General features: G+C 43.8%; 1 protein-coding gene across 2 annotated transcripts in view; it reads right to left on the reverse strand.

The window, feature by feature from the left end:
• Positions 1-22,281, reverse strand: part of LOC121535714 (guanine nucleotide-binding protein G(olf) subunit alpha) — a 168,365-nt gene that overhangs the window by 140,084 nt on the left and 6,000 nt on the right. The window contains exons 1-4 of one of the 2 annotated variants that reach the window (XM_041842976.1): positions 6,977-7,292; positions 6,674-6,746; positions 6,134-6,188; positions 5,594-5,713 (exon numbers count right to left, since the gene is read on the reverse strand). In XM_041842976.1, coding sequence (XP_041698910.1) covers positions 5,594-5,713; positions 6,134-6,188; positions 6,674-6,746; positions 6,977-7,115 — 387 coding nt within the window. In that variant the 5' untranslated portion in view covers positions 7,116-7,292. Of the gene's footprint in view, positions 1-5,593; positions 5,714-6,133; positions 6,189-6,673; positions 6,747-6,976; positions 7,293-22,281 lie in introns of those variants that run through there. The other variant, XM_041842975.2, reaches the window with a different exon arrangement.

A 22,281-nucleotide genomic window follows, 5' to 3' on the forward strand; every position in this document is an offset into this window, starting at 1 on the left:
AATGCCTTGTACCATTTGTGTGTAACTGCGTTCTTTTCTTTGGGTGCTGAAATCCATCGTTTTTGATCAACTTTATTCCTCTGTCAAATTGTGCAGCATAATGTTTTCCAATGAAGTATAAAGTTAACGACTTCAAAACGTACACTACCACTCGATACATTTCTAAATATCAATTATTAAATGCTTACTGTGTACCCGTGCTTGTCCTGGTTGTTATAAAGTTGAATCCATAGTTTCTGCAAATTTTTTTTGCATTCTATGCATCTCCTGGCATAACTAACAAACAATGGGGGGGGTTGCATAAAACACTATTTTTTATAAAAAATGACATTGCAGACCCCAAAGAAAAGAAGAACATAATTACACAGGACAAACATAGGTACATTAAACAATGGCCATTTATTAGACAGAAAGGCTCTTGATCCAGGAAGGGATTCTCTGCCATTTCCAAGCAAAGATTGACTTTGGAAGAAGCTAACCACTTAGCTAGATAGCTAAACTAGATACAACAATTAGCAAACCAAATGCACAACTGCAGAGCATTTAGCATATTTTAAAGACAGTTAACTTAAAATGGTTATAAAGATATCTAGCAGGCAAACATTTAGTTGTGAATTCCACACTGTAACTAGATCACCTGGCGTGTGTTGGACAACAGTGAGTGACTCGCAAGGCTCCGGTCCCTGGTCTGTGTGTTGGACAACAGTGAGTGACTCGCAAGGCTCCGGTCCCTGGTCTATGTGTGCTTGTAAACAAGCACCATGTGACTGGGGACTACCAGTAAGCTACATAATGAACAACGATATGACAGGTGAAGAACTAGATCTTCTTTATCTCAACGTATTGCACAAGTTGACTGCAGGTATTAATTTAAAAAGTAGCTACAAATATTACAATTTATTAAAAACACTTTTTTTTTTAAAATCGTTTCAACGGTATTGACGGTATTTAAAAACCCTCCCGTGGCCATTTCCAAACACCCCGGTATACGGTATATACAGTATACCGCCCAAGCCTAAACCACCGACCCACAAGACAGGCCCCGTCATACCAGACAGACAGACAGTGATCCTGAAGGCCTCATGTTGTCATCACATAACTAGGCCTAACCATGCTCACAGAGGAAGACAACATCCCACAAGAAAGTTGTGGATTACAACGGGTTATGTTATGATGACATGACATTAGGATTTCATATTTTCCCGGTATTTTACAAACGTCCCATCCCGAGAATAAATCACTTTTCTCCCGGGTAACCCGGTATTTCCCGCCAAAATGGAAGTGTTCATTCAAAAGCATTATAAAGCTTTGATCAGCATGAAAAATCAAACCTTATGCTACCTCAGCCTGATGAGTTATATATTAAATACATTTTATGAGCCCTACATTAACGACATTTCATGAGCCCAAGCCCAGAAAAGACAAAATAATTGTGCTGTTATCCAATACATAGGCTATATGATATAGGCTCCTGTACATTATGCACAACAGAAAAACAGAAAAGCCCATAGATGTAGCTAGCTATATAAAGCCCATAGATGTAGCTAGCTATATAAAAGCCCATAGATGTAGCTAGCTATATAAAAGCCCATAGATGTAGCTAGCTATATAAAAGCCCATAGATGTAGCTAGCTATATAAAAGCCCATAGATGTAGCTAGCTATATAAAAGCCCATAGATGTAGCTAGCTATATAAAGCCCATAGATGTAGCTAGCTATATAAAAGCCCATAGATGTAGCTAGCTATATAAAAGCCCATAGATGTAGCTAGCTATATAAAAGCCCATAGATGTAGCTAGCTATATAAAAGCCCATAGATGTAGCTAGCTATATAAAAGCCCATAGATGTAGCTAGCTATATAAAGCCCATAGATGTAGCTAGCTATATAAAGCCCATAGATGTAGCTAGCTATATAAAGCCCATAGATGTAGCTAGCTATATAAAGCCCATAGATGTAGCTAGCTATATAAAGCCCATAGATGTAGCTAGCTATATAAAAGCCCATAGATGTAGCTAGCTATATAAAAGCCCATAGATGTAGCTAGCTATATAAAAGCCCATAGATGTAGCTAGCTATATAAAGCCCATAGATGTAGCTAGCTATATAAAGCCCATAGATGTAGCTAGCTATATAAAAGCCCATAGATGTAGCTAGCTATATAAAGCCCATAGATGTAGCTAGCTATATAAAGCCCATAGATGTAGCTAGCTATATAAAGCCCATATATGTAGCTAGCTATATAAAGCCCATAGATGTAGCTAGCTATATAAAGCCCATAGATGTAGCTAGCTATATAAAGCCCATAGATGTAGCTAGCTATATAAAAGCCCATAGATGTAGCTAGCTATATAAAGCCCATAGATGTAGCTAGCTATATGCTCTATTGGGTAACTAAATGAAACTAGCTCCAGTAGGCTAATCTGTTTGAGTGTGAACTGTATTACTGTACTGTACTGTATTATACTGTATTATATGGACTGGAATTACGCACATCATTCTAACCATGATAACAGAAGTAAATGTATGCACGCATGACTGTAAGTCGCTTTGGATAAAAGCGTCTGCTAAATGGCATATTATTATTATTATTAGAAGAGAACATGCGATTCTGGTGCAGCACATGCAGCCTACAAAGTTACCAGTATAGGCTAGCGAATTTGGGAAAGCAAACATTTCAAAAAAACTGTTTTTGCTTAGTCATTATGGGGTATTGTGTGTAGATTGACGAGTGGAGAAAAAAAAACAATTTAATCCATTTTAGAATAAGGCTGTAACGTAACAAAATGTGGAAAAAGTCAAGGGGTCTGAATACTTTCCGAAGGCAGTGTATATCAATCTAGAACAGGATTATCTATTTTGGATGCAATTTGAATGGAGTTGATGGCGAGATGGCGAGATGGCGAGAGAGAGAGAGAGAGAGAGAGAGAGAGAGAGAGAGAGAGAGAGAGAGAGAGAGACAGCGGGAGAGTGCTCGCGCGTGCACTGATTTAAAGCAACGATATTTAAAAACTCTGCAGCTGCAATAAAAATACATCTTTACAATTAAAAAACAAGGTGACCCCCGAAAGCCAGATGGAGATGGTTAAATTAGATACGCATTCGGTATTTATATTACAGTAGCATAGGCTATGCTGCAGCAAATGTAGGCCTACCTGTCACAAGAAAAAATAAGTTACCATGAGATGATAGGTCTATATGTATTGTTACCATGGTGAGATGATAGGTCTATATGTATTGTTACCATGGTGAGATGATAGGTCTATATGTATTGTTACCATGGTGAGATGATAGGTCTACATGTATTGTTACCATGGTGAGATGATAGGTCTACATGTATTGTTACCATGGTGAGATGATAGGTCTACATGTATTGTTACCATGGTGAGATGATAGGTCTACATGCATTGTTACCATGGTGAGATGATAGGTCTACATGTATTGTTACCATGGTGAGATGATAGGTCTACATGTATTGTTACCATGGTGAGATGATAGGTCTATATGTATTGTTACCATGGTGAGATGATAGGTCTACATGTATTGTTACCATGGTGAGATGATAGGTCTACATGCATTGTTACCATGGTGAGATGATAGGTCTACATGCATTGTTACCATGGTGAGATGATAGGTCTACATGTATTGTTACCATGGTGAGATGATAGGTCTACATGTATTGTTACCATGGTGAGATGATAGGTCTACATGTATTGTGAACTGCTCTCCATACTGAGAGGGGCTGTCTGTCTCCACCCTGAGCATTGATTCATCATGCAGAGGCCGTAGAGAAGACGGATTTAGACATCGCATAACTTAACAGTTCCATTTCAGGCCATGTTGTTCATAAAAATAATTTTAAAAAAAATCGGTATCTCGCAGTTATTTAACCCGGGAAAAGGGGAGTGGTTTTGGACGGTAAATGTTTAATTTTTTTGTCATTTAGCAGACGCTCTTATCCAGAGCGACTTACAGGAGCAATTAGGGTTAAGTGCCTTGCTCAAGGGCACATTAACAGATTTTTCACCTAGTCGGCTCGGGGATTAGAACCAGAGACCTCTTCAGTTACTGGCACAACGCTCATAACCACTAAGCTACCTGCCGCCCATTCAATCCCACATGACATCCAGTAAAGCAAGGACAGTGTCAACTTGTCTGGGTACGATCTCTGGGAATCACTATGAAAGCTAGGCCTCTAGTAACTAGTAGATTGTAACTAGGCCTCTACCTTAAGACATTAAATGACATAACATCACTACCAGGATGCATAAGAAATATGACCATCAGGCCTAACCCTCTGTTCCCCTTGACAAGAATCAACTGAGAACCTGTGCATGTCTTAATACAGTATATACACATGACCCCAGCTTTAAAGTTGACATAATGGCCTCCTGAGTGGGGCAGTGGTCTAAGGCACTGCATCGCAGTGCTAACTGTGCCACTAGAGATCCTGGTTCGAATCCAGGCTCTGTCGCAGCCGGCCGCGACCGGGAGACTCATGGGGCGGCGCACAATTGGCCCAGCGTCGTCCAGGGTAGGGGAGGGAATGGCCGGCAGGGATGTAGCTCAGTTGATAGAGCATGGCGTTTGCAACGCCAGGGTTGTGGGTTCGATTCCCACGGGGGGCCAGTATAAAAATAAATAAAAAATGTATTCACTAACTGTAAGTCGCTCTGGATAAGAGCGTCTGCTAAATGACTAAAATGTAAAATAATCTGCTACAGTCCTGATCCCTCTCAGGTTGGCAACCAGTACAGAGACACTTTAACTTGTCATTCACAACACTGCAGCAACTGAAAGAGAATTTCAATGGATGACTTCCAGAATGATGAAAAACATGACGTGACTATTCCATTTGACCCTATCAGAGCCCGGATCAAAACACAGCAGAGGGGTGTCGGGAAGGGCACCCTATTCCCTACAGAGTGCACCACAGCCCTATGGGCCCAGGTCAAATGTAGTGCCCTATGGGCCCAGGTCAAATGTAGTGCCCTATGGGCCCATGTAGTGCCCTATGTAGGAAATAGTGCGCCATTTAGGACGCAAACCAGGGGGAACTAAACTGGAGAGGCAATGCCATAGATAAACTGACGAAAAGTTTATATTTATCTGTCGATTACGGACGATCAAAAGTCCAACAACATTTCCAATCTTTCCTCACAGATAAATAATAGTGCTAGTAGCATAGACTAATTTTTTTTAAAGAACTAAAAAAAAACAGACTTGCAAAGTCTAACAAAATGGCATTGATAATAACTGTATAACATTCATTCTTCTAAGTTACTGGGCAAAGATGACCATCACACACACACACACACACACACACCAAGCTCACACACACACACACACACACACACACCAAGCTCACACACACACACACACCAAGCTCACACACACACACACACACACACACACACACACACACACACACCAAGCTCACACACACACACACACACACACACACACACACACACACACACGCACACACCAAGCTCACACACACACACACACACACACACACACCAAGCTCACACACACACACACACACACACACACACACACACCTGGATGAAAACCTAAAACAGCCATCTTACCTGTGTGTAGTCAACGTCCGAGAGAGGAGCTATGCTTTTGATGTACTCGATTCTGAACTGGTCTTCAGGGTTGGCTAGAGTGACCGGGGGTATCAAGGTGCTCATCGCTGACACTATGGTCTAGAAAGAGGAGGGGAGAAACACACACAGTGGCGTTAAGCTGGATAAATACAGGCTAAATACAGGCTAAATACAGGCTAAATACAGGATAAATAAAGGCTAAATACAGGATAAATACAGGCTAAATACAGGATAAATACAGGCTAAATGAGATCATAAGCCTATCTATTAAGGGAAATAGGATTGGGGTGTTCCATCGAACACTGAGGATGCATGACAAATGCCACCCTATTCCCTGTATAGGCCTAGTGCCCTGGGCCCTGGTCTAAAGTAGTGCACTATATAGGGAATAGGGTGCCATTCTCTGGTCTAAAGTAGTGCACTATATAGGGAATAGGGTGCCATTTGGGACGGACAGAATAACCCGGTAAACCACCAATCTATTTAAAACAGGACACAGATTAATGCTAGCCTACTCACCACTATGGCATCCTTTACGTTTTTCCGAATATCTTGGATTTTCTGTTTCTTTTCTCTGGTGAAGGAGGCCAGAACACAGCCGTGAGGAGACCGTGACCAACAAGATAACAACAACATCACAATAGTCCTCGTCCAAGAACCTAAAGATCCCACTACGAAGGCAGCGTAGACCCACTCCGGCTCTAGGTCCTGTCCAAGAACCTAAAGTTCTGGTTTCCCCAGAAGCATCTTAAGGCTGAGTTCATCGTTAGATCCATTAGCCTTAAGCTGCTTCTGGGGAAACCAGGTGATACTGCTTCTGCTAGCGCTAGCCGCCTGGCAGTACCTTGTGTGTTGGTCACTAACAGACAGGGCCTAGGCGCTGCAGTGCCTGAGGAAAATCCATTCAGTTCTCTAAAGCCTATTCTCGGCAGTCTCACTCACAGCCAGGGAGACCCTGATTATAACAAAATATGTTCCGAAATAGGTATATATATCTGGGCCTGTGTGTCAAATGGAGATTCGGTAGGGCCTTTATTAACAGTGGATGCGTGTACTCACTCTGCGTTAAAACCATTTACGTGAAGAATCCTCATCTGCTTCACAACAGTGCTTTTCCCGGACTCTCCAGCACCTTCAGAATGAGGCAAACAGGACATAGTGTTACAATGTTGCTGATAACGGAACGATAAGGGTCATCTTGTTACCGTTCAAAATGAATAAGAATGATGTCGAAATGAAGCTAATTGCTAGGCTTCGCTTCCATCAATATCCACCTCCATGACATATTGCGAAAGCTGTCAAAATACGTGTTGGGGTAAACGAATGACATTTAGATGACATATCCGTTTAATAAAACCTTACCCAATAATAAGAGCCTGTGCGTCGCGTTATATGATTGTCTTTCTTTTTGCAACTGTTTTTCAATTTTTTTATTTGCCTCTCGTTGTGCCTTTTCGTCGATGCGTTGATCTTCAGTCTTGCTGTTGCCCAAACAACCCATCTTCCGTTGACCTACCTCGTCTATCGAAAATGCGAAATAATACCCAAAGACGTTATAATGAAAAACCTAAATGGTGCGACGCTTCTCCGCCGTTGGGAGGGCTATGTTCTCCCCGCTACGATTCCTTTTTAGCCGCAACCAACCTGACCTTCCTTCGGCATCCAAACCAATTTTTGATTCCCCCCCACCCACCCCCACAAAAAAACTCGAATCGTTAAAATAACAAATGGAGAAATACACAAGAAAACGAAGGTTTTGGATTTCTGGCCAAGAGTTTCTATCTCGTTCCTTTCCTCTTCTCTCAGTATTTTTCTAATCTAAATGTCTATTCGGTCTCTAACTCAGCACTGCCTCTTTCTGTTGTACCAGGAAGTAGCTTTGAACCGAGCCACAGAAAAACCTTCCATCGCCACAATGTAACAACGCTGCTGCTCGCTCACACACCTACAATCAGCTTCCATATCATTTGATCATTTCTGTGAGCAGGTTAGGAGGGCCATTAGGATCACATGAGCCCCCCAGACTTTCCAGTGTCCAGCTATCAGTCCTAAAAACGACGAGGGGAGAGACTATCCGCCTGCACCAGACAGGTTTGGTAGGAGGGTTGGTCGTTCTGTCGACCGAGAGAAATAACGAGAGTCGGCTAGTCCGTTGAGGTGCCTCTGACCTCGGGTTTAGGTTCTCAATCGTAGCCTACAAACTAAATAATATCCCACTATAACACAGGCATACACACACAGGTTATCAGTCACCTACACACAAAAAAAACGGTCTAAAAGAACAAAACCTAGGAGCAGCAGCGTGATCATTTCTAGCCCTTTCCAAAAAAAACGTTTTGCTCCCCTGCTAACAACTCCTATCACTTCTTTCATTTGCATTCAGTATAGTCCTGTCATCTGATAAATTCTCCATGGGATTCTGTTTTCTCTCGTGTGCAACAGAGCCCCTCGTAATGCACCATAACGTTGGATGCCAACAACCGATAAACTCCACGGAAGAAGAAGACCAGAGCCCCTCCGCTCCCGGTGGGAAAGCGGGTTCTCTGCGCCGCGGTAATTCTCCACACTGGCGCGCAACTGCCAGTTCAGCCCCTGTAGGAGACCGCGGGAGTAGAGCCCTTGCGCATATTCACCCATCTTTACTGTAACGGCCTGTTTACATGCTTGCTGCGTAGGGCGGCATGATAGAGTGTATGTTTGTTTTAGCAGGTTTCTATTTCAATAGATGTTACATTCTATCTCAAAATAAAGAACACTTATCATGAGATGTCATTTTAACTGTAGCAATAGATAAGGATAAAATCAAATATCAGACAGACAGACAGGACGGAATGGAATGGAACAATATTAAAAACCTCTGGCTACATCCACCAATATTACTACAGCTGCATCTGGTTCCTCTCGATGTTTCTTCCTTATGGAGTTTTTTCCTTGCCACGGTACTGTTACTCTGGTAGCTTAGTGGTTAAGAGCGTTGTGCCAGTAACCGAAAAGTCGCTGGTTCTAATCCCCCGAGCCGACTAGGTGAAAAAATCAGTCGATGTGCCCTTGAGCAAGGCACTTAACCCTAATTGCTCCTGTAAGTCGGAACGTCTGCTAAATAAAATGTATTTGATTTTTGTATTTAGTAGTACTCTGGGGGGTTATGTTGAAGCACTGTGACAAATGTTGTTGCAAAAAATAACTAAATATAAATAACATTTGATTTGATCCATTACATTGATTAATGTACTGACAATTTCTACAAATAAGGCATCTATTCATTGAAAATGTGAACGTCTGTTATTCATAGTCTCCGCTCACAGCCTGTTCAGATGTTTAAACTATGGCAGCACTACTGCGCCAATGGATCAGCAGCTAAATTCAAGTTGTCAAGAAAAACCTCCTGGGTTTCCTTATCTCCACTCCTCTTGATCTATGTCACTGAAGCCGTTGAGACCAGACCACTGTCTGTCTCTGTCCTCACACAGTGTTATGGAATAGGTTAGATAGGGCTCTACAGCTCACTACCACTTCCACATTCTATCCCCCAGGGGGCAGCAGCAACCTTGTTCATATGCTGCGCCTGGTCGATAAGCACATCAGGTACTGCCAACATTTACATTTTAGTCATTTTAGCAGACGCTCTTATCCAAAGCGACTTACAGTTAGTGCATACATTTCAATACTGCCCCGTGGGAAACGAACCCACAACCCTGGCGTTGCAAGCGCCATGCTCTACCAACTGAGCTACAGGGGACTGGGTAGGCGATGGTCAGTCAGTGTCCCAGCTGGCAGAGCCGTTTGGTGGCCATGAGGCCCTTTGTTTGATTTTGAATCTTTAGTTTGGGCCTTTGGTATGTTTCCTTTTTGTACATATTTATGTTTTGTCACCATCTGAACAAATAACAATCTGCTTGGACTGGCCGACCCAAAGGAGTCAAGAAAGCGCTGGCCCTGGACTTAAGGTAAGGTTGCTGACTCCCTGGACTAAGGTAAGGTTGCTGTCTCCCTGGACCTAAGGTAAGGTTGCTGTCTCCCTGGACCTAAGGTAAGGTTGCTGTCTCCCTGGACCTAAGGTAAGGTTGCTGTCTCCCTGGACCTAAGGTAAGGTTGCTGTCTCCCTGGACCTAAGGTAAGGTTGCTGTCTCCCTGGAACTAAGGTAAGGTTGCTGTCTCCCTGGACCTAAGGTAAGGTTGCTGTCTCCCTGGAACTAAGGTAAGGTTGCTGTCTCCCTGGGCACATGTGCATCCAACACGGTCCTCAAACGCTGATTTCTCACATTTATGCACACATTCATTCAGGTTAGAGACCATGTAACTAGGGTTAAGACCCCTAGACAAAGCAAATGCAACACTATCCGTTGGTTAGTCATGGGTTTCGTAAACAATAATCATAAACAAAATTAAAAATGGTTTTAATAATGGCCATTAACATGCTAATGTTACTTGTTAAAGGGAGATGAGTGATGCCTGGCTCTACTGTATGGTAAGACTCATGGGGCGGCGCACAATTGGCCCAGCGTCGTCCAGGGTAGGGGAGAGAATGGCCGGCAAGGATGTAGCTTAGTTGGTATAGCATGGCGTTTGCAACGCCAGGGTTGTGGGTTCGATTCCCATGGGGGGCCAGTATGAAAATAAATAAATATGATAATAATAATAATAATAATGTATGCACTCACTAACTGTAAGTCGCTCTGGATAAGAGTGTCTGCTAAATGACTAAAATGTAAATGTAAAAATGTAACCCAGGGTGTTGGGTGAAGTTGACCCTAGACGCTGATTCTGGGTCAGTTTAGCATTTCCCCCACTAATGGGTTGAGGGAGGGGAAACTGGTCCTAGATCTGTACCTAAGGTACACTTTACCCCCAGAGCTAAACCAAGCATTCATTCAGTCCATCCATAAACTGGTGACAGTAGTTTAACCCGTCTCCGCACCTCAGACTGCAAGGTCAACACAGCAAGTAGCCCCATAGCACCCTCTAGTGGCTGTGATGGGTATAGCATGCATTTACCAGGTGGCTACTACTACTGAAGCCCTCTATGGTCGACATTGTTGGGTCGTAGAAGCTTGACTAGACTAAAGAATTCAGTTATAAGTGGTGTTGGGGAAGACACTCTGGAAACGTAGCTTACTAGCCTACAGGCTATCTAGGCTAGATCCAGCCAACTATAGGGAGGAAGCAAACAAAGTGCAGTAACTTCCTGATATCGATCGGTCTGTGTAGGCCCAATGAGTGTTCAGTTTATGAGCCGCGCGCTACGTTAAACTGAGAGTGATGAACTTTGTTGTTCTCCTCTAAATCTGTTAATATCATCACATTTTGTTTAAATAAACTATAATAAAAGTAACTAGAACTGATTAAACATCCTGAACTGAACTCAGTCTGCATCCCAAATGTCACCCTATTTCCTATACAGTGCACTTCTTTTGACCAGGGCGCTGGTGCACTATATAGGGGAATAGGGTTCAATTTGGGATGCATCGCTATACTTTATACCAATGGTAGGATCAATAGGGCTATCTCATTACAGGTGCATATAGTTAAAACGCTAGCTTCAATAACATTTTGTCGATCATAGGCTACTGTCGCTACCGGCAACATAACATGCAGTGGTAGCAAAGGTCAGTGTTGATGGTCAACGGTAAAAACCCTCTTAGTGAGAACAAGCGAAAGTTCACCTGCTCTTAATTACAAAAAGTGACATTCCAGGAGGGTTGAGGAAGCTGTGGTGGAGGTGGTGGCTGGAGATAGAAGTCAAGCACCTTTTAGATCACGATCATAGATTTATAGATTTTATTGGGATCCCCATTATCCAACGCCAATGGCGACAGCTAGTCTTCCTGGGGTCCAACACAATTTACATTAACTTAAAAACATTAACACAGACACACATACAAGCATTACTACATACACTGAGTGTTCAAAACATTATGAACACCTGCTCTTTCCCTGACAGACTGACCAGGTGAATCCAGGTGAAAGCTATGATCCCTTATTGATGTCACTTGTTAAATCCACTTCAATCAGTGTAGATGAAGGGGAGGAGACGGGTTAAAGAAGGATTTTTAAGCCTTGAGACAATTGAGACTTTGTGTATGTGTGCCATTCAGAGGGTGAATGGGCAAGACAAAAGACTGAAGTGTCTTTTAATGGCGTAAGGTAGTAGGTGCCAGGCGCACCGGTTTGTGTCAAGAACTGCAACACTGCTGGGTTTTTCACACTCAACAGTTTCCCGTGTGTTTCAAGAATGGTCCACCACCCAAAGGACATCCAGCCAACTTGACACAACCGAGGGAAGCATTGGAGTCAACATGGGCCAGCATCCCTGTGGAACGCTTTCGACACCTTGTAGAGTCCATGCCCTGACGAATTGAGGCTGTTCTGAGGGCAAAAGGGTGGGTGGAACTCCAACATTAGGAAGGCGTTCTCAATGTTTGGTACGCTCAGTGTATACATATGCCTTAACTAGGGCAGATAGGGGAGAGGCGTTGTGAGGTGTTTTTTTTTTTAAAGCACATTTTGGTGTTTGCTTGAGTCATTTGAGATGGGAGTTCCATGTGATCATGGCTCTATATAATACTGTTCCTAGGGTTGGGCTCGGCCCGGTTTTACGAGGGGGAAAAAGGGGGCTTAGCCCCCCTCAGTTTTAGGTCCCTATATACAAATGTTTTTAAAAAAAGTACAAATGAGCTACTGGGGGGGACTGGTATGACTCCTTTGGGTTTCCATACAAAAAAACTGGGGGAAAATGCTGCTCATCTGTGGTAGGCTACGTGAATGAAGTGATACGCCTCAGCCTGTAATATTTGATTTATAAAAGGGCAGGGTCAAGTTTTACCGTTGAAGCTGTTTCACTCAACTCTGCCTCATGCCCCTCACCACTCCAGAGTTCAGTTAGCTTCTTAGCTAGCTGTAAAAAGCATTAGTGTTATTAGCCTTAGCTTATTTAGCTAGCTGGAACCAGCTAATCTCCACAGCTACGATGGGATTTCAGAAAGTGGCTTCACCAAAGTACCCAAAACAAAGCCAAAAGGAGGAGGAGCGCAATGAGCAGCAGCATCAAATCACCGAGCTCCAGCTAGCTCCGCGTGCAGCAGCCTCAAATCACCGAGCTCCAGCTAGCTCCGCGTGCAGCAGCCTCAAATCACCGAGCTCCAGCTAGCTCCGCGTGCAGCAGCCTCAAATCACCGAGCTCCAGCTAGCTCCGCGTGCAGCAGCCTCAAATCACTGAGCTCCAGCTAGCTCCGCATGCAGCAGCATCAAATCACCGAGCTCCAGCTAGCTCCGCGTGCAGCAGCCTCAAATCACCGAGCTCCAGCTAGCTCCGCATGCAGCAGCCTCAAACCACTGAGCTCCAGCTAGCTCCGCGTGCAGCAGCCTCAAATCACTGAGCTCCAGCTAGCTCCGCGTGCAGCAGCCTCAAATCACTGAGCTCCAGCTAGCTCCGCGTGCAGCAGCCTCAAATCACTGAGCTCCAGCTAGCTCCGCGTGCAGCAGCATCAAACCACCGAGCTCCAGCTAGCTCTGCGTGCAGCAGCCTACCCACCCTTGTCTAATAAATTCAACAAATTCAATCCACTTCCAATTGTTCCTGATAATCTTAGAACAGAGGCGCCAGCCCAGGTTAGGCCTAGAAATCCTACCCTGGCTGCAGGTTTTCTGTCCAAAAAACATTCATTTAATAGCAACTGGTTCATAGGAAGAGAGTGGCTGGACTACTCGGTTACCGCAGATACGGCATTTTGTTTCCCCCATGTCGAAGGTTCTGTGTTGGGTCCAATGCTAACGCAGACCTTCACCCAAGCTGGGTGTTCTGACTGGAAGCATGCTATTGATAGTACCTAAGGATTTGGTAGGCATCATCAAGAGCATTTGAAACGCACTGCATTGTGGGTAGAACAACTAGTTTGAAGTGCTATTGGGAACATGGTTGTCAACACTTTTTAAATGATCGGCAGCTGGCAAGAAATCGCATGTGCCGTATATTGTCGGCGATTGCGGACATCATTGAGTTCCTTGTTTCAAATCAGCAACCACTGAGGGAGACATTGGACGCGATAGAGTCAAAAGGGGAGGGGGGCAGTGGACTTTTTCCTGATGGAATAAACTCTCTGAAAGGACAAGGAACTTGCCAAGGTGTTTAGCACCATACCCACAATGCCACATCATATTCAACATGAAATCATAGGGCTCATGAGTGGGACGGGCGTCCACAGTTACAGGGCGAGAACTCATTTTCCACTTAGACAAATGTGTTCAGTCAGCACAGAAGTAGCATGCTACACCCGAGGAAAGCTTAACTAATCCAACTGGCATTTGAGGGGGATCTTACAAGATGATTGATTGATTACTCAGGAAGTTCAACAGAGCATCAAGGAGGCTGCAACTCTTCTGAAAAGGTAAGAAACAATCTAGCTGGTTGGGTTTTGATCGAAATCTTGGTGATAGAGGCATAATTTTCAGCAAAGATCTAGGGTATGGAGTGGCAAATTACTTCCTTAGCCAGCATAGGTTTTCAACGGCCTTGCTTTAGTGTGTAGGGCATTGTCCATGGTGCTGATAGTGTGCCAACCTGTCACTTACATTTTACATTTTTTTACATTTTAGTCATTTAGCAGACGCTCTTATCCAGAGCGACTTACAATGCATACATTATTTAATTTTTCATACTGGCCCCCCGTGGGAATTGAACCCACAACCCTGGCGTTGCCTCGGTCGAAGTCTCGGCATTTGAACGGTTGTTTATTGTATAGTGTGATATAAGCAGAATTCAATATAATTCCATTTAATGCAAGAACCCCCCCAAATTTGTGCCCCCTCACCGATTTCAACTGCCCCCATTAGTCCCTTTATCCTGTCGCCGGGTCTGTCTGGGCGATATATCGAATTAATTTGAATGTATGTTTTAGCGCTATGTTCCAAATACCTGTATCGCAATAATCTTTTATATATACACTATGGTTCAAAAGTTTGGGGTCACTTAGAAATGTCCTTGTTTTCGAAAGAAAAGCAATTATTTTGTCCATTAAAATAACATCAAATTGATCAGAAACACAGTGTAGACATTGTTCATATTGTAAATGGCTATTGTAGCTGGAAACTGCAGATTTTTAATGGAATATCTACATAGGTGTACAGAGGCCCATTATCAGCAACAATCAATCCTGTGTTCCAATGGCACGTTGTGTTTGCTAATCCAAGTTTATCATTTTAAAAAGGCTAATTGATCATTAGAAAACCATTTTGCAATTACAGTGGGGGAAAAAAGTATTTAGTCAGCCACCATTGTGCATGTTCTCCCACTTAAAAAGATGAGAGAGGCCTGTATTTCATCATAGGTACACGTCAACTATGACAGACAAATTGAGAAAACAATTCCAGAAAATCACATTGTAGGATTTTTAATGAATTTATTTGCAAATTATGGTGGAAAATAAGTATTTGGTCAATAACAAAAGTTTCTCAATACTTTGTTATATACCCTTTGTTGGCAATGACACAGGTCAAACGTTTTCTGTAAGTCTTCACAAGGTTTTCACACACTGTTGCTGGTATTTTTGGCCCATTCCTCCATGCAGATCTCCTCTAGAGCAGTGATGTTTTGGGGCTGTCGCTGGGCAACACGGACTTTCAACTCCCTCCAAAGATTTTCTATGGGGTTGAGATCTGGAGACTGGCTAGCCACTCCAGGACCTTGTAATGCTTCTTCACGAAGCCACTCCTTCGTTGCCCGGGCGGTGTGTTTGGGATCATTGTCATGCTGAAAGACCCAGCCACGTTTCATCTTCAATGCCCTTGCTGATGGAAGGAGGTTTTACATGGCCCCATTCATTCTTTCCTTTAACGGATCAGTCGTCCTGGTCCCTTTGCAGAAAAAACAGCCCCAAAGCATGATGTTTCCACCCCCATGCTTCACAGTAGGTATGGTGCTCTTTGGATGCAACTCAGCATTCTTTGTCCTCCAAACACGACCGAGTTTAGTTTTTACCAAAAAAGTTCTATTTTGGTTTCATCTGACCATATGACATTCTCCCAATCCTCTTCTGGATCATCCAAATGCACTCTAGCAAACTTCAGACGGGCCTGGACATGTACTGGCTTAAGCAGGGGGACACGTCTGGCACTGCAGGATTTGAGTCCCTGGCGGCGTAGTGTGTTACTGATGGTAGGCTTTGTTACTTTGGTCCCAGCTCTCTGCAGGTCATTCACTAGGTCCCCGTGTGGTTCTGGGATTTTTGCTCACCGTTCTTGTGATCATTTTGACCCCCACAGGGTGAGATCTTGCGTGGAGCCCCAGATCGAGGGAGATTATCAGTGGTCTTGTATGTCTTCCATTTCTAATAATTGCTCCCACAGTTGATTTCTTCATACCAAGCTGCTTACCTATTGCAGATTCAGTCTTCCCAGCCTGGTGCAGGTCTACAATTTTGTTTCTGGTGTCCTTTGACAGCTCTTTTGGTCTTGGCCATAGTGGAGTTTGGAGTGTGACTGTTTGAGGTTGTGGACAGGTGTCTTTTATTCTGATAACAAGTTCAAACAGGTGCCATTAATACAGGTAACGAGTGGAGGACAGAGGAGCCTCTTAAAGAAGAAGTTACAGGTCTGTGAGAGCCAGAAATCTTGCTTGTTTGGAGGGTGACCAAATACTTATTTTCCACCATAATTTGCAAATAAATTCATAAGAAAATCCTACAATGTGATTTTCTGGATTTTCTTTTCTCAATTTGTCTGTCATAGTTGACGTGTACCTATGATGAAAATTACAGGCCTCTCTCATCTTTTTTAAGTGGGAGAACTTGCACAATTGGTGGCTGACTAAATACTTTTTTCCCCCACTGTATGTTAGCACAGCTGAAAACTGTTGTGCTGATTAAAGAAGCAATAAAACTGGCCTTCTTGAGACTAGTTGAGTATCTGGAGCATCAGCAATTGTGGGTTTGATTACAGGGTCAAAATGGCCAGAAACAAATAACTTTCTTCTGAAACTCATCAGTCTATTCTTGTTCTGAGAAATGAAGGCTATTCCATGCGAGAAATTGTCAAGAAACTGAAGATCTCGTACAACGCTGTGTACTACTCCCTTCACAGAACAGTGCAAACTGGCTCTAACCAGAATAGAAAGAGGAGTGGGAGGCCGTGCACAACTGAGCAAGAGGACAAATACATTAGAGTGTCTAGTTTGAGAATAGAAAGAGGAGTGGGAGGCCCCGGTGCACAACTGAGCAAGAGGACAAATACATTAGAGTGTCTAGTTTGAGAAACAGACGCCTCACAGATCATCAACCAGCAGCTTCATTAAATAGTAGCCGCAAAACGCCAGTCTCAACGTCAACAGTGAAGTGGCGACTCCGGGATGCTGACCTTCTAGGCAGAGTTGCAAAGAAAAAGCCATATCTCAGACTGGCCAATACAAATTAAATATTAAGATGGGCAGTCTGAGATGTGGCTTTCTTGCAACTCGCCTAGGTCTGTGCTGTGTCCACTGTGAACCTTCCCACTCCAGACACCAAGCCCCTCCTCCTTCTGTGTTGTGTCCACTGTGAACCTTCCTATATATATCTGGTCCTCTGTAGCTCAGCTGGTAGAGCACGGCGCTTGTAACGCCAAGGTAGTGGGTTCGATCCCCGGGACCACCCATACACAAAAATGTATGCACGCATGACTGTAAGTCGCTTTGGATAAAAGCGTCTGCTAAATGGCATATTATTATTATATATATATATATATATATATATATATATATATATATATATATATATATATATATATACACATACACACACACACACACACACACACACACACACACACACACACACACACACACACACACACACAGTACCAGTCAAAAGTTTGGACACACCTACTCATGTAAGGGTTTTTCTTTATTTTAACTATTTTCTACATTGTAGAATAATTGTGAAGACATCAAAACTATGAAATAACACATATGGAATCATGTAGTAACCAAGAAAGTGTTAAACAAATCAAAATATATTTTAGATTCTTCAAATAGCCACCCTTAGCCTTGATGACAGCTTTGCACACTCTTGGCATTCTCTCAACCAGCTTCACCTGGAATGCTTTTCCAACAGTCTTGAATGAGTTCCACATATGCTGAGCACTTGTTAGCTGCTTTTCCTTCACTCTGCGGTCCAACTCTATCCCAAACCATCTCAATTGGGTTGAGGTTGGGTGATGTGTGGAGGCCAGGTCATCAGATGCAGCACTCCATCACCTCTCCTCCCTTGGTCAAATAGCCCTTACACAGCCTGGAGGTGTGTCTTGGGTCTTGTCCTATTGAAAAACAAATGATAGTCCCACTAAGCGCAAACCAGATGGATGGCGTATCGCTGCAGAATGCTGTGGTAGCCATGCTGGTTAAGTGTGCCTTGAATTCTAAATAAATCACAGACAGTATCACCAGCAAAATACCCCCACACCATCACAACTCCTCCTCCATGTGGAGATAATCCGTTCACCTACTCTGCGTCTCACAAAGACACGGCGGTTGGAACCAAAAATCTCAGACCAAAGGACAGATTTCCACCGGTCTAATGTCCATTGCTCGTGTTTCTTGGCCCAAGCAAGTCTCTTCTTCTTATTGGTGTCCTTTAGTAGTGGTTTCTTTTGCAGCAATTTGACCATGAAGGCCTGATTCACGCAGTCTCCGGATTAATGTTCCGGATTGACTGACCTTCATGTCTTAAAGTAATGATGGACTGTTGTTTCTCTTTGCTTATTTGAGCTGTTCTTGCCATAATATGGACTTGGTCTTTTACCAAATAGGGCTATTTTCTGTATATCACCCCTACCTTGTCACAGCACAACTGATTGGCTCAAACACGTTAAGAAGGAAAGAAATTCCACAAATTAACTTTTAACAAGGCACACCTGTTAATTGAAATGCATTCCAGGTGAATACCTCATGAAGCTGGTTGAGAGAATGCCAGAGTGTGCAAAGCTGTCATCAAGGCAAAGGGTGGCTACTTTGAAGAATCTCAAAAATAAAATATATTTTGATTTGTTTTAACACCTTTTTGGTTACTACATGATTCCATATGTGTTATTTCATAGTTTTGATGTCTTCACTATTATTCTATAATGTAGAAAATAGTAAAAATAAAGAAAAACCCTGGAATGACTGGTACTGTATATATCACGCATAAGTTCAAAAGAATGGAGATATGACTTTTAGGCTATATCCCCCAGCCCTAACTGTGTGTTGCCTTGAATTCGTTCTGGATTTGGGCCCTTTGAAGAGACCCCAGGTGGCATGTCTGGTGGGGTAAGTATTTCTGTCAGAGTAGTAAATTGATTATACAGACAATTTGGAATTTAACACAATATTTTTCAAAAAAACAAGAATTGATGCAGTCAATCACTCCTCTACTTTGAGCCAAGAGTAGAGGAGATGATTAGTCCTAGACCAGCACTCCAACTCTGAGATGCTTGACACACAGCCCTCTATTAATTGTACCCCCATTCCTAACCTAAACCTTTAGGAGGATAACAACACATCTGACTCTGGACCTGTAGTTAAGGTCAACTCAAGGGTGAATCAGCCACTTTCCTAATGATGGTTTGGTTACACATTTCGATTGAGCAAAATGCATGCTGGTAGCTGAAAGAAAGGAAACCCACCAGAATATCTCAATGGCTGTGTATAAATCCTCTTGGCCTTGTTTCCTTGTCCCTTTTCCTTGCCTCCTTGATCACTTTCCCTCATAATGCTGTTCTCTGAGTAGTGGTCCTGTAGATCTGAAATGATTGGGTAAACAACAGGGTGAACAATCCCACCAAGTCTATCAATTACCTGCCTAAACCTATCCAATCCCATTTAGATTGACGGGGTGCCTAGCCCTAAGGGTCAGGGGTCGAGTTGGGTCTCAGGAAATGTGAACAGGCAGTTAAGGACATCTAAGAACACTGCTAATGAACGATGTTACCACACACAGCACCACCACCACCACACACACACACACACAGCACCACCACACACACCACCACCACCTTACACACACCCCACAACCACCTTACACACACCCCACAACCACCTTACACACCCCACCACCACCTTACACACCCCACCACCACCTCACACACACCACCACCACCCCACAACCACCTTACACACCCCACCACCACCACCAAACCACACACCCCACCACCACCACCTTACACACACCCCACCACCCCACCCCCACACCCACCACCACACCCCACCACCACACCCCACCACCACACCCCACCATCACCAAACCACACACCCCCACCACCACCACACCCCACCACCACACCCCCCACACCCACCACCACCTCACACACCCCCACCACCACCACCAAACCACACACCCCAGCACCACCACCACCACACCACCACACCACAACACCCCACCACCACAACACCACCTTTCTCTGGAGCTATGTTGTGTATCCATGTGCCCCAATAGAACTAACAATGGATTTCCTGCTTCCTGTCCTGGAATCAGTGGTGAGCTTGGCCGGCCACCAAATCAGAACACAGTACACAAAGTAGGCCTATCAAAGTACACCAGACAAAGTCAAGTGGTTTGAATGTAAATGAAGCCAGACCGATAAAAGGGAAGCCCTCATCAAGGTGGCGATCATGAATACTAGTCACATTCTAGAGCCCAGACATTCTAGAATGTAAACAGTGATCAATTCTAGATTCCAGTTCCAAAACACCCCACAACAAAAATGACGACTTATGAATTGTATTCCAACCAGTTACTTATATACTTCCTTCTGACTGTATTGTTCCTCAAGAAAACACCTGCCGGCTGCTACTACACACAGATAAAGTGACCCAGATTAGCCGGGCCGGCACACCTTGGAAGGTGTCCACTTTCAGAGGAACAGAGAGAACACAAACCGACACCACCACACCACACCACCACACCGTGCCGTGCCGACCGTCCTTAGCCAGCACTGTCCGGGCAGCAACAGGCCTTACTGTGGAGGAACACTGGGGCTGAAATGGTATCCCTACAGTGGGGAGAACAAGTATTTGATACACTGCCGATTTTGCAGGTTTTCCTACTTACAAAGCATGTAGAGGTCTGTAATTTTTATCATAGGTACAAAAAAATCCAGAAAATCACATTGTATGATTTTTAAGTAATTAATTTGCATTTTATTGCGTGACATAAGTATTTGATCACCTACCAACCAGTAAGAATTCCGGCTCTCACAGACCTGTTAGTTTTTCTTTAAGAAGCCCTCCTGTTCTCCACTCATTACCTGTATTAACTGCACCTGTTTGAACTCGTTACCTGTATAAAAGACACCTGTCCACACACTCAATCAAACAGACTCCAACCTCTCCACAATGGCCAAGAACAGAGAGCTGTGTAAGGACATCAGGGATAAAATTGTAGACCTGCACAAGGCTGGGATGGGCTACAGGACAATAGGCAAGTAGCTTGGTGAGAAGGCAACAACTGTTGGCGCAATTATTAGAAAATGGAAGAAGTTCAAGATGATGGTCAATCACCCTGGGGCTCCATGCAAGATCTCACCTCGTGGGGCATCAATGATCATGAGGAAGGTGAGGGATCAGCCCAGAACTACACGGCAGGATCTGGTCAATGACCTGAAGAGAGCTGAATCCTGCAGCGCACGCAAGGTCCCCCTGCTCAAGCCAGCGCATGTCCAGGCCCGTCTGAAGTTTGCCAATGACCATCTGGATGATCCAGAGGAGGAATGGGAGAAGGTCATGTGGTCTGATGAGACAAAAATATAGCTTTTTGGTCTAAACTCCACTCGCCGTGTTTGGAGGAAGAAGAAGGATGAGTACAACCCCAAGAACACCATCCCAACCGTGAAGCATGGAGGTGGAAACATCATTCTTTGGGGATGCTCTTCTGCAAAGGGGACAGGACGACTGCACCGTATTGAGGGGAGGATGGATGGGGCCATGTATCGCGAGATCTTGGCCAACAACCTCCTTCCCTCAGTAAGAGCATTGAAGATGGGTCGTGGCTAGGTCTTCCAGCATGACAACGACCCGAAACACACAGCCAGGACAACTAAAGAAGCATCTCAAGGTCCTGGAGTGGCCTAGCCAGTCTCCAGACCTGAACCCAATAGAAAATCTTTGGAGGGAGCTGAAAGTCCGTATTGCCCAGCGACAGCCCCTGAAACCTGAAGGATCTGGAGAAGGTCTGTATGGAGGAGTGGGCCAAAATCCCTGCTGCAGTGTGTGCAAACCTGGTCAAGACCTACAAGAAACGTATGATCTCTGTAATTGCAAACAAAGGTTTCTGTACCAAATATTAAGTTCTGCTTTTTTGATGTATCAAATACTTATGTCATGCAATAAAATGCAAATTAATTACTTAAAAATCATACAATGTGATTTTCTGGATTTTTGTTTTAGATTCCGTCTCTCACAGTTGAAGTGTACCTATGATAAAAATTACAGACCTCTACATGCTTTGTAAGTAGGAAAACCTGCAAAATCGGCAGTGTATCAAATACTTGTTCTCCCCACTGTATGTAGTGCACTACTTTTTGCCAGGGCCATGGCTGGCTGGTACCGTATTCCCCTTGTAGTGATGGACTCTGGACAAAATAGTAGCACACTATAGAAGGAAAAGGGTGGGGCCTGGTCAAAAGTAGTGCACTGTACATATTAGGGAATAGGGTGCTGTTTGGGA

The sequence above is a fragment of the Coregonus clupeaformis genome, chromosome 21 (assembly GCF_020615455.1).
Source record: "Coregonus clupeaformis isolate EN_2021a chromosome 21, ASM2061545v1, whole genome shotgun sequence".
NCBI classification, from domain to species: domain Eukaryota; kingdom Metazoa; phylum Chordata; class Actinopteri; order Salmoniformes; family Salmonidae; genus Coregonus; species Coregonus clupeaformis.